The sequence below is a fragment of the Ochotona curzoniae genome, unplaced genomic scaffold, assembly GCF_017591425.1.
Source record: "Ochotona curzoniae isolate NIBS_2020 unplaced genomic scaffold, NIBS_Ocur_1.0 contig_2855, whole genome shotgun sequence".
NCBI lineage: Eukaryota > Metazoa > Chordata > Mammalia > Lagomorpha > Ochotonidae > Ochotona > Ochotona curzoniae.
Genome location: NW_024465615.1, coordinates 829724 through 843523, shown reverse-complemented (window position 1 = coordinate 843523; position 13800 = coordinate 829724). Strand labels below are relative to the sequence as shown.

Below are 13800 nucleotides of genomic sequence, written 5' to 3'. Positions count from 1 at the left end.
TTCACTTATTTATACTAATAAGGATCTCAGTAGAATTTCTTACTCTCAAGCTCCACCCAAATTTAGTATTCCTGCAGGCTTTCCTATCTCTATAGATGGCAACTCTGTCTGGCACAGGGAGACAGTGGGTTAAGCCATAACTTGTAAGGCTACCATCCTATACTGGAGTGCCAATTTGAGTCCTGGCTCATTCACTTCTGATATAGCTTCCTGTAAATATGCCCAGAAAGACAGTAGATGACCCATGTGCTTGGACACCTGCCATCCATGTGAGAGACCAGCATGGAATTCCTGGCTCCTTGCTTCAACCTGGCTGAACCTGGCTATTATAACTGAGGAACGATTCAGTACATGAAGATTCATTCTCTCTCTCTCTCTCTCTCTCTCTCTCTCTCTCTCTCTCTCTCTTTCCCTCCCTTCTCTCTCCCTGACTTCCTCTCCCTCCCTCCATTTCCTCCCTCTTTTCTTTCCTCTCTCTTCCTCCTTCCCCATCCTCCTTCTCTCTCTCTCTACTGATCTGCCTCTCAAATAAATAAATGCTTTTAAAAATTAGCAGACTCCTCATCCTCTTTCTTTTTCATTCCATATCTAATCAATGAACAAATCCTAGATGGTATTTACCTCCAGAATACATCCAAAAATCCAACCATTTATCATCTCCACCACGTAGCTACTTTGGCCAGCTACTGTCATCTCTCATGAATGATTGCAGTACCCACATAACTCCTCCTGCTTCTGTCTTTCCACTTATAATCTATTCTCAGTACCGTAGCCAGAGTTATCTCTTTGAAATGCAAATATTATCATAGTCTTTCACAGCCCTCCAGTAGTTTCTCTTCTTACTCAAACTCACCTTTTACTCATGGCCTCCAAGTCTTCCATGATCTGGCCCTCTGGTATCTGGCTCCACTCTTGCTTACTCTTACTGGCCCTCCGCACTGTCTTCCAACATTCCAGATAGACTCCTACTCCGGGACATGGCATTTCCTCCTGCTTCTTAATTATCCTTAAGGCTCAGCCCTCAGCACAAACAAATCTTTCTTCAAACGTTACCTTATCAGAGACTTTTCTGTATAAGATAGTAGCACCCAGAACATACAGGGCTTCAGTTCTTTTTCGGCCTTTAATATGAATTTTGTGGAAGTCTTTAAAACACTTCATCTGAAAAGTATGAGGCTATAAATGAAGTAAGGTATGAATTTGCCAGGGGAATTATGAAGCTATTTCTGTCTACTTCAGACCTCTTTAGAAGCGTTATATATTATCATGATTGAGCACATGGGCACCACTGCCTCTCCTACCTTCCATGTAACTCTGGGTCCTGGGAAAAATTGCTCTTCTGTAGAAGGAAGAAGGCAGCCACGGATCTATGTAGAAAGATTTTTCCTGTAGACAGCATAGACACAGTAAAAGCTTATTCAAAGGCTGATGTTACATCTTAGAGGATTAAGCCACCACTTGTAATGCCAGAATAGTATTTTCGAATATTTGCTCAAGTCCTGGCTACTCTGCTTCCAAACCACCTTCCTGGTTATGCACATGGGAAGGTAGCAGAAGATGGCTCAAGTACTTGGGTCCCTGCCATCCATATGAGAAATCCAAATGGGGTTCCTGGATCCTGGCTTAAGCTTAGTTCAGCCCTGGCTGCTGCTGCCATCTGGGGGTAGGGAGAGGCCAACAGATGGAAAATCTCTTGCTGTGCCTTCCCTTCTCTGTGTTACTCTGCTTTGTAAATAAATAAATAAAGTCTGTTTTGTTGTTTGTTTTTAAATAAAAGCTTATCCAAGAAGAGGCCGACAGACAGCATAACAGACACTTGGCCAGTTGCTCTCATGCCCATGTATTGTTCTTCTGTCCAACCTCGCTCCTTGAAGATGACCCAGAGATTGATACTTCCAATTACCCATCACTGTATGGCTGTATTTTTTCCTTTCCTCAGACTCTTTATCCAGACCAAGAAGAACAGTGTTCACTAGAGCCATTGAGGGCCGTGAATTACATTGGCAGGACAGCCACCTACAACGAATAATCAACAGTGATATATACACAGCTCCTATCTGCCAGCAGGAAAGTGAGAGACTACTCTTCAATTCTCAAGGCCAGCCACTGTGGCTTGGTAAGTTATGGATGGTGTCAGAATCCGGTCTTGTACCCGGCTTAGCCCTGAGCCTCTGCATAGGTCCTAGCAACACCAGCTGCAGACTGACAGATTTCACATAGATGTTTTGTACCTTTAAAGGGATACAGGATATTTATTCAGATGTTCTCGGCTGAGGTATAGTAATCTTGAGTAGGAATCCATGTCCTGTCTGCCTAGCTTTGCTAGGGGAAGGCAATTACTGCATCTTGTAGAGTGCCAACAAGCCTCTACTCATCAGTTCACAGGCTCTCTCAATCAGCACTGACTGTGTGCAATATTATATTTCATTCTGAAATGATATATTCTGCTTTAAAAATACTAAGTTTGACATTTGAACTACTCTGTACTAATAGCCAGGACACAACTGTATGTCACCAAACTATCTTCTTATCCTTCTTCTCATCTTCCTACTATCCATAATAATAGGACGGATCCATTCCATCAAGAGCTTAAACTCTGAAACAGTTTCCTGCTGCCTCTCAATCACTTTACCTTGGCTTCACCATAGGATGCCCATTCCAAAAGATATTCTATTTTTAATATTTTTTCCTAAGTCTTAGTGAAAATGACTTAAATTTCTCACTGTCTTCTCCCAGTTCCCTTTCTTCATCCCTCACCCCTTATTTTGTAGAGTCTGAAACTGTCCATGTGGTTTCCTTTTTAAGCCCTATTTATTGGAAAGGTAGAGTTACAGAAAGAGGAGAGTGAGACAGAGAAGAGGTCTTCCATCCACTGGTTCGCTCGCCAGGAGCTTCTTCCAGGACTCCCACATGGATACAAAGGCTCAGTGACTTGGGCCAGCATTTAATGCCTTCCAGGCACTTTAGCAAGGACCTGGAGCAGAAATAGAGCAGCTGGGACTCAACGCAACACCCTGGGAAGCCAGCATTGCAGGCAGAGGCCCAACGTACATTACCATGGTGCTGCCACATAGCAAACCATCCTGACACAAACCAACTACACTTATCCTTTTTTGCAGTGAGCCACCAATGTCCTAATTATTCCCATAAGGTCCAACCTCCCTCTTGCTCTCTTATTTTAAGATTTATTTTTATTGAAAAGTCAGATTTACAGAAAGAAGGAGAGACAGAAATATCTTAAAGATCTTCCATCTGCTGATTCACTTCCCAAGTGAACGGCCAAAGCTGAGCCATTCCAAAGCCAGGAGCTTCTTCCAGGTCTCGAATGCAGGTGCAAGGTCCCAAGGCTTTGGGCCATCCTTGACTGCTTTCCCATGCCACAAGCAGGGAACTGGATGGAATACAAATTGGCACCCATGCACCATTTACAAGGGGAGGATTAACCAGTTGAGCCATCACCCTGGGCCCAATGGAAAAGTCTGGATAAATATATGTGAAATTGGAAAGAGTGGTTATATCTGATCTTTATATTTTTCTTATCTATTTTGAAATTTTATGCAATTATTTCTATAGCTTTTAATGTTCTCTTTAAAAGAAACCACAGAATAAACCATAAAGCTTGTTACAATTGTTCACCTATTTATAAACTTTTGGTAGTCTTTTATCTCCAAGGTACATCGAAATTCCTTAGATTGGTATTCTAAGCTCTCTAATGGGTTCCAGCAGTGGGTGTGTAGCTGAGCAGTTAAGAGCCTGCTAATTTACCAGAGCTCCGTTTCAGAATGCCTGGGTTCAAAATGACTGTGGCCCTTGGCTCCAGCTTTCTGCTATCACCAACCATAGGAGACAGGGTGATTAGAGACCCATATTGAGTTCTGAGTTTTGGTTTCCATTGTAGACATTTGGGAAGTGAAGTAGCAGATGGGAAATCTCCCTCTCTCAATCTTTTTCAAAGAAATGACTAAAATTGTAAAAAAAATAATAATAATAAAATAATCAAGTCTTTACATTCTATTCTAACTTTTCAGACTACCACATAACTTAACTCTAATTGTACCAAGTTAATATAATCACAGTTAATGTGTTGTTTATACTTATCTGTATTTACTTACATGTTCCCTTTGCCAGGAGTATCTTTTCTGTTTGCCTTCCACTTAAAATCTTGCCTGCCTTTCCGAGCCCCGCTCAGATATTATTCTCTCTGTATTTCTATCATTCACTTCTTACCTAATTGTTTTTGTAATTATCTGTTCACGTATTATTCGTAAGCTCTTTGAGGGAAGTAACTATTCTTTTTTTCATCTTTCTACCCCTTTTGTCCAGCACAGTACCTGGCATATACTAGGTTTGCACTAAATGTAGGATTAATAAGTGAACAGGCTTTTCCTTTTAAGCAACCCTTTGTTACCTCCACTGGGTTCCCAGAGACATGTTCACATTTTGTTCTATTGAGTAGGAATCCCTTTTCTTTATCATCCCACCATGCCAAGTTTGCAAGGAAGCTCTTGCCAGGTGGCATCTATGACTGATTCACTTTTTTATCCCTAAAAGATAAAAACATAACTTTCTGTGCCAAATTTCAGGAACTGGACTGACCACAAACCCCATCTGTTGTGCATCTGTTTTCCTGATTTGAAATTTTAATCATACCAAAATATTTTTGTCTTATCTGTCAGAGCATGTGCCTACAGCCTGTGCTCGGGTTGATGCCCTGCGATCCCATGGCTATCCTAAAGAGGCCCTCAGGCTCACAGTGGCCATTATTAACACGCTGAGGTTGCAGCAGCAGCGGCAGCTGGAGATCTACAAACATCAGAAGAAAGGTATGGTGGCTAAGAACTGTCCACCCCCTCAGGCCTAAGACTGTTGAGGAGTCTCAGAGGATCCAAGGCCCAGATTCTAATTTTCAATTAAGTATCATAGTAGGCAAAAGGTGGGAATTCAAAAACATTTCATCCGCTGTGTAGAATGCCTAACTTGGGCCCTCTGAGTCCCAATTTTCTTATCTGTAAAGTAGGAACAATGATACCTGCCTGCCTCCCTCCCAAGGCAGTTGGAATACTCCCTAGGGTCTGGCCTAAGAAGACTATTTAAACTGTAAAGTTGTATGCACTTTATACTACTGTCAGCCACAGAATGACTTTAAATAACTGGTTACTGAACTTGTTCCTATCAACCTCAGAAAGCAAGGGAACATTGGCTTTAGAATTGATGAGTCTGATGAGGAGACCCCGGCGGGGAAAGAGCAGTGTGTCTCTGTCGCTCTCTAAATCTCTGATTGCTTGTTTCCAGAACTGTTGCAGAGAGGAACTACAACCATCACAAACCTGGAGGGCTGGGTAGGCCACCCTCTGGATCCCATTGGCTGCCTTTTTCTCACTTTGACGGAGGCCTGCCGCCTGAACGCTGATGGCTATCTGGAAGTGTCAGGTACAGGGGTCAGCTGGAGACACCCTAGCTCTACCCTGAGCAGCCCCCTTCTCCCTGCCATTTTCTCTTCTACTCTTCCTTACCTTTTTAAAATATATTTATTTGTTTTTATTTGAAAAGCAGATTTACAGAGAGAAGGAGAGACAAAAAGAGAGGACTTCCATCTGCTGGTTCACTTGCCTCAACAGGCTAGAGCCAAACCGATCTGAAGCCAAGAACCAGGAGCTTCATCTGGGTCTCCCATGTGGGTCCAGAAGCCCAAGAACTTGGGCCATCCTCTGCTACTTTGCCAAGTAATAAGCAGGGAGCTAGAGTTTAAAAATGGAGCAGCTGGGACATGAGCCAGCACCCATATGGGGTGCCAGTGCTGCAGGTAGATTAGTGTGCTCTGCCACCACACCAGCCCAAAATCCTGTGCCTTTTTTAAACCTGTTGTACAACTGGGCTATCCCTGAGACATTTGCTTAAGCTTCCTGTCTTTCCAACTTTACTTTCCTACCTTGTAGGCCAGCCCTTTCCTGCTTTCAAATTTTAGTTTGCCATACTCAGATCCCTACCATGAATAACTGAAGAATGTAGTTCAAGGGGATTAAGACAAGATAGAAGAATTTCAGGAATCAGAGGCCAATGCGTTAGAGTAGTTCAGAAGCAAGAGAGAACTTGTACCCACCAAGATTCTGTGTGTCCTTTGGAATTACATAATATTTTCTGGTTTCCTTTGAACTTTTTTCCCATATCATAGTTTTGTACCAATTTTACAAATGAGTGATAGACTTTAGTAATATAATAGAGTCTCGAAATAGCCAGAACAAAATAGAAGCAATTTATTCTGTTCTCAGTGATATCACTATATCATATAAATGCATCTGCTTTACTATTTAACACACTGTATTAAGCTTTGCAACAAATAAATACCTCTGACTACCCTGTTGTCTATTACCAAGCAGAAATTTTGACTTACCTATCTCTGTGTTCCTATCAACATATCACCTGCCATTTAATAGTCTTCCTCCATAAATACTTAAAGATGGTTGAAGGGTAAACTCGGTGACAGGATGTACATAGTAGACGTTGCAAGTATTCAAAAAGTAAGAGTTCAGCCAAATGGATTCAGATTTCTCTGGGTAGAGAAACAAAGGTTGACTGCCAAACAAGGTGGAGGTACCTGTGTCTTTCCTGTCATCCCCTGCAGAGGAAACAGGCATATTTGGTCTATTTCACTGCACAGGGACCTTTACATCTGGAACACCTGAGGTTTATTTGCTCAGAACTGAGCTGCACTTAGCTCCTCCCATACGCCAGGTTTGGGAGATATCTAGAGGAATAAAATCATCTCATCCCTTGCTGGAGTGGGGAACATCTGGCCTGCAAGTCATGCAAGGCCTCCAAAATCATTTGGTCTGGCCCTACCAAGGCAAATTCTGACTATTTATAGCAGGTTAATTTTTAAGTTGATGACCTTATCCCACCCATGATTAATGTTATAAATATCTAAATGGCCCTTTACAGAAGAAAGATTCCCCACCCTTGGGGGTGTTCACACCCTAGGGAAAGAAACAGACAAAAATCAGATAGCTATGGCATGTACTAGCAAAAGATAAGTATAAGATTTCCCCTACTAGCCTAGCCAGCTCCTGTATTAAGAAGAAGGTAGGAATTTTTGTGACTCTGTGTTACTTTTTCCAGTATATTTTCCTTAATGCTCTACCGACCTGACTCCACTTCCACTTGTGCTAACTATTGACCTGTTGCCCTCAGATATGAATGAAAGCAGACTCCCTATATACCAGCATGTATCAGTAGCTACGGGCTGCTCAAACAGCAGTGAGTCCTATTTGTCATTGGCCCTGGAAGTTGCTCTTATGGGTATGGGTCAACAGAGAGTCATGCCTGAAGGCCTGTATGCACAGGACAAGGTGTGCCGTAATGAGGAACAGCTCCTGAGCCAACTCCAGGAACTGCAACTGGATGATGAACTGGTACAAACACTGAGGAAGCAGTGCATCTTACTGCTGGAAGGTAACTAGAGAAGAGACCTCTGATTTGTGGCCTTGTGCTCTGTTATAAAGATAAAAATTATTTGAAAGAGAGGAAGAATAACAGAGCTCCCATTGGCTCGTTCACTCCACAAATGTTCACAGTGCCCAGTGGGAGGAGGCAAGGGGGGAGCGTCATCCAGGTGTTCCCAACAAGTGGCAGGAACCTAAATACTGGAGCCATTCCTGATGCCTCCCAGAGCCTGCATAAACAAGAAACCTTTGGATTCAGAGCCAGAATCCAAAGCCATGTTCTTCAGTATAAAAAGGAGGCATCCTAACTGGCATCTTAACCTGATAGGCCAAGTGCCTGTTCCTGGGCTCACTCTTTAATAGTGAATGGCCATGGGAATGTTTACAAAAGTATAGTGAACATTTCTACAACTAGCAGACACATGTAGTACCCTGGGGCTCTCATCTCCAGGCTGATAAGTGGAAGCAGACTGATAAATAACTGGCCAGCTTATCTTTTTGCTGCAGGAGGCCCTTTCAGTGGTCTGGGAGAAGTGATCCACCGAGAGAGTGTTCCCATGCATACCTTTGCCAAGTACTTGTTCTCCGCTCTGCTGCCTCATGACCCGGACCTGTCCTATAAGTTAGCCTTACGTGCTATGAGGTAGGTAGTCCTTCCCCCGTCTACCTGCCTCTACCAACAGGAAGTCTCCAGTGCTCTTTTATTCTTTGCTTCAACTTTCACCTGTTTCCTCTGTTGTTTCTGTGGCCTGCCACCCAGGCTACTTTAGAATGACTCTGGTCATGGGATTTCTTGTTATGGACTTCTTGTCTCTCTGCCCATACTTGTAGATTATTTAAGGAACCACTGAGATGTTCATCAGTACAGAGCACCCAGGGCCTGAGTCTCCCTTCCACGGGACCACTGAGGCAGCATGAGAAGTGTTCGAGCTCTTCCGTAGCTCAGCTGAGTCATGGTTCTCAGGCACGGATCCCCAGAGGAATTTGAGTGTAGCAGAGATAAATATGTTTACCCCAGGACTTCAGCTTTGGACATCTTGCTTCCAAACTAAAAAGGGCAGGTAGAACTCCTGGATATACACACACCAGACAGAAGAATTATAGTTAGATGATAAAGCTGAGAGAAACTCCTCAGCCAAAACAAGTATTTCATATATTCTTTACAAAATAAATGACTCTATGGCTCAAGCCTCATTTTAAACTGTTTTGCAGCGGGGCCTGTTCACCAGGAGTTCTGCAAGTGCCTTTAACTCACCTTGTGTAGTATATAAGAATGGTCTAAACAGTTTCAAAACGCTTACTTTTTCTTCCCCAATTCCTGCCCAGAATATACTTCTCCAAGGTGGCTCAGAATGTCCAGGTCTCAACTGTGACTGATAACTCTTCCTGCATCTTCTAGGTTACCTGTTCTAGAAAACTCTGCTGCTGCAGGTGACACTTCTCACCCTCACCAAATGGTGTCTGTGGTGCCCAGCCGTTATCCTCGCTGGTTCACTCTTGGACATTTGGAATCGCAGCAGTGTGAACTAGCTTCCACCATGCTGACTGCTGCCAAAGGTGAGTATGGATAGACCTCAAGCTCCTGCCCACCCATGGCCGCCCAAAAAGAAGACTGCAGTCTCAGGAAGCACGCTGTTGGCTCTTCCTCAGCCGTTCAGAGTGATGGGGAAAGACCCTCACGTTGATTCTGTCACTAGAAAGAGCACTTGTCGCCAAGCCAAAACCTCACCCTAATGACAGGTTACAGGACAATGAATATATAGAATTAGATGGGTTTTTAAATGATTTCTAAATATAACCTTCCGTATGATAAAGGTCCATGTGATAACTTTACCTTTGTGAGTCTTAATTGCAAAGTCTGCAAGTTAAGGATCATTGTCGTTGACCTGTCAGCCTCCCAGGACCTTTGAAAGATCCTGTAAAGTGAACCTCTGATAGATGCGAGAGCTTGCAATTCCTCCAGAAAAAAATGCAATACAGACTGATTCTTGGTTCTTCAATTTTATATGCATCCTGTTAACTATACAAGTATCCCTACGAAAAAATTAAAACAAGAAAATAAACCTCTGTATGGTGAGCTATCGTAAAATACTAGCTACTGTGGATTCTTGTGTATTTTGTACCAGATAACTACATGGATTTTTGAAAAAGATTTTTATCTTAAAATCTCCCCCTTGCAAGCACTGGGATCCCATATGAGCACTAGTTTGTGTCCCATCCAGCTCTCTGCTTACAGCCTGGGAAAGCAGAGGATGGCCCAAAGCCTTTGGACCCTGCACAGATATGGGAGACCCAGAGGAGGCTCCTGGCACCTGGCTTCAGATCAGCTCATCCCCAGTCATTGCGTCCATTTGGAGAGTGAACCAGCAGATGGAAGATCTGTTTCTCCTTCTTTCTGTGAATCTGCTTTTCCAATAAAAGTAAATAAATCTTTTTTTAAAATAACTTTATGTTATGTTAGCATTATGAGAAAATGCATACTCATTGTAGAGAGGGTAATAAAAAATACAGACAAATCTATGTCAAGATTATTAACAAAGAAATGATTAGATATTTCACAGAAAAATTGGGCCCGACACTGTGGCCTAGCAGCTAAAGTCCTCACCTTGAACACACCAGGATCTCATATGGGCACCAGTTCTAATCCCGGCAGCTCCACTTCCCATCCAGCTACCTGCTTGTGGCCTGGGAAAGCAGTCGAGGACAGCCCAAAGCCTTGGGACCCTGCACCCATGTGGGAGACCAGGAGGAAGCTCCTGGCTCCTAACTTTGAATTGGCTCAGTTCCAGCCATTGTGGCCATTTGGGGAGTGAACCATCGGACAGAAGATCTTCCTCTCTGTCTCTCCTTCTCTCTGTAAATCTGACTTCCCAATAAGAATAAATAGAAATTTAAAAATAAAAAAATAAAAATAAAGCCTTGCCGAGAAGATTTAAAGACATGAATAAAGGAAAAGGCATAACTGTGTTTGTGGATTGACATACTCGGTTTTGAGATATTGGTTCTCTGCAAATCGACCTATAGCTTCAGTGTCATCTCAACAGACTTTTTGGGTAGAAAATCATAATATAGTAACAACAGACTAGAATAACCAAAAACAACTTTGCAAAAGAAGAGTAAAGCCAGAATTCTAGTACTGCCTGATTCTGAGATTGATAATAAAGCTATGGTAATAAGGGGGCAGGGAGGAAGGGGAGAGTGAGAGCGATATCCCTGAACCTATGGAACTACGTCATGAAAAATAAATAGTTAAGCAAAATGGAATTAGGTAGAAAAATTAAAAGTTAGGGTAATCCGTACTATGTAACTTATTACAAACATAGGCAAAGGGCATAGTACCAAAATAGACTTTCCCATATGTATTTTGATAAAGACCCAAAGCCAGTTTAGATGAGAAAATGGATTGTCTTTTCAACAAAAGATGATCCATATGTTTAAAAAATGACTTATACTGGATCAAGAACGCCAATGTGAAGTCATAAAGACTTTTAGAAGACAACACAGACAAAATCATTTTAAATTTGAGTTGGAAAAGGTTTCTTAACACTAGAAGCACAATTTACACAAGGAAAATTGATAAATAAGACTTGTCAAAATTAAGAATTTATACTTTGTGAAAATCATTGTTGAAAATGAAAACATGAGCTAGAGACCGGAAAAAATATTTACAAGTCATATGCTTCCAAAATGCATAAAGAACTCTGAAACTCAGAAATGAGAAACCGAACAATCTTTTTTTTTTTTTATGGACAAAGAGCTGAGCAGACATTTGGTTGAAATTAAGAAAATGAAAAGATGCCCAATATCACCAGTCCTTAGAGAAAGGCAATTAAAACACAGTGAGAAAATTGCTAAAGTTTCAGATATGAAAAACCTGACTGTAGCAAGGGTTGGCAAGGATGTAAACCAACTGGAGTTCTGATACCTGCTGGTGGTAATGTAAATGGCACAGCCCCTGGGAAGTCATTTAGTTTCTTCAAAAGATACCTACACATATGATCTAGTCATTTAACTCCACCAAAAAAAAATTCACAGCACATGTACATACAAAGACTTGAGGATGTTTATTCATAACACCCTTATACTTTTAAAGATTCATTTACTTACTTTGAAAGAGTTACAGAAAGACATCATCCATCCACTGGTTGAATAGCTGCAACAGCCAAGGCTGAGCCAGGCCAAAACCAGGGCCCAGGAGCTTCTTTTGGGTCTTCCCCCTAGCTGTAGGGGCCCAAGGCCTTGCGCCATCCTCTGCTTTTTCATTGGGCCATCAGCAGGGAGCTGGGTTGGATTGGAGCAGCTGAAACTAGAAATGGTACCCATATGGGATGCCAGTGCTACAGACAAAGGATTAGCTGGTTGAGCCACCACACCAGCCCCTACATTCTTACTAATAAAAAACTGGAAGCAATCTTTATGGCCATCTAAATGTAAGGGATAAACAAGCTATAATATCATTATTCAAAGGAATATTTTTTAGCAATAAGAGCACAGTATACCTGGGTGAATCTCTAATTATCCCAAATAAGATAAGCCAGATCAGAGAAGCACAGTACATGTTGTATGATTCCATTTCTATAAAATTCTAGGAGCTGTATACTGTAGTGTGATGCTCTAGGAATAGAAACTGAAGCAGATTAGAATGAAAGGGAAGACTTTGTTACAGAGGTCACCAGTGGAATGACACATACATTCATCACCAAGGTTGTGGTGATGCTTTTTTGGGCATATACATAAGTCAAAATTGGATCCTGTCCAAAAAACTGTATCAAATTGTGTTACCAAATATATATATATGTATCCTGATTATTTTACATCTGTTACACCCCAATAAATGCAATAAAATAAGGATAGCCCATTGATTAGGATTCACTGAGTTCAATTTTTATAGGCATCTGTGAATTTTTAACTAAAAAAATAAGTGGAGTTGAATACCAGCTGGTAAGTGTGGTAGGAACGATGGTTGATAATAGAACTTTTGACAACCATGTAAGACTTAATTCAACTATAGAATATGAATGGATTGACAATTGATAAGGAATGGGATACTAACATTCTGTTGAAACATCTCTCCACAAAGTACTTATCAATTGTTATAGGAAAATGTATTTTTTTACAATAGAAAAAGAAGACAGACATCACTTTAGTGATCACAGTAATCAATAATGGCAAATAAAAATCATCAGCAATTAGAGAACAATATAAATTCAGCATTAATTTTGTGACATTGCAACCAAAAATATAAACCTACATCTAATCATGAATTAACCGCAGGCATACTGATCATTAATTATATATTATAAAATAACTAGTCTGCAAAAGTGTCAAGACATGAATGTCAAGTTTTCCGGTTTCAGGAAGACTTAAAGAGGCGTGAAAAAATAAATGCAACTCTGAATGATCTCATATGAAATAAAGGACATTACTGGCACAATTGGTGGAACTCTGAAGGAGTTTGTGGTATAAATACTACGTATCACTGTTAATTTCATGATTTTGATGGTTGTGTTGTAAATATGAAAAAATAGTGTTGGAGCCAACATTGTGAAACAGTGTCTGTTAGAAGTATATTTTGCAGTATTCAAGAGTGATGGGATTCAGTTATTCATTTTCAAATGGCTCAATAAAAAAAAAGATTTCTCTTGAAACAATTTTTAAGTTTGAAACTCTAAAATAAAAGGAAAAAATTTCATAAAATTTTGTGTTGGCATAGATGTGGAGAAATGACTGTTCTTACACATTACTGATGGGATTGACAATATCAAAATTAAAACACACATCCTGGGGACCAGTGCTGTGGCACCACAAGCTGAGCCACAGCCTAAAGTGCCAGCATCCCATATGAATGCCCGTGTTGAGCCCTGACTGCTCCACTTTGGATCCAGCTCCCTGCTAATGCTCCTGAAAAAGCAATGGAAGATGACCCGAGGGTGTGATCCCCTATACCCATGTGAGAGACCTGGAGTAAGCTCCTAACTCCTGCCTTAGGCCTGGCCCGGCCTCCGCTGTGGTAGTCACTTGGGAAGTAAACCAGTGGATGGAGGATCTCTCTCCTCTCCTGTCTCTGTGACTCTGCCTTTGAAATAAATTCTTTTTAAAAGTAGATCTTTTTTTTGTTTAAAAGAACAAAATGCTCATCCTTTGACCCAAAAATTTTACTTCCAGGATTATCTAACAAATGTGTATAATATATGCAGATGTGGAAGTGATGCTTTTATGTGGTTACCTCAACATTTTTGATAGTTGCAAAGTGTTTGAGAAATTCTAAATTCAACAGGATAAACCCATTATGTTAAGTCCAAAATCTCAGAATCTGAAAAATTTGAAAACCCAACCATTTTTCCCCATAAATTTGACAGCT

General features: G+C 41.2%; 1 protein-coding gene across 3 annotated transcripts in view; it reads left to right on the top strand.

Annotated features, from left to right (window-relative positions):
- ZSWIM5 (zinc finger SWIM-type containing 5) overlaps positions 1-13800 on the top strand; it is a 137861-nt gene that overhangs the window by 113321 nt on the left and 10740 nt on the right. The window contains exons 7-12 of one of the 3 annotated variants that reach the window (XM_040977740.1): positions 1940-2130; positions 4679-4823; positions 5293-5410; positions 7166-7449; positions 7947-8082; positions 8839-8996. In XM_040977740.1, coding sequence (XP_040833674.1) covers positions 1940-2130; positions 4679-4823; positions 5293-5410; positions 7166-7449; positions 7947-8082; positions 8839-8996 — 1032 coding nt within the window. Of the gene's footprint in view, positions 1-1939; positions 2131-4676; positions 4824-5292; positions 5431-7165; positions 7450-7946; positions 8083-8838; positions 8997-13800 lie in introns of all 3 variants that reach the window. The other 2 variants (XM_040977739.1, XM_040977741.1) reach the window with 2 other exon arrangements.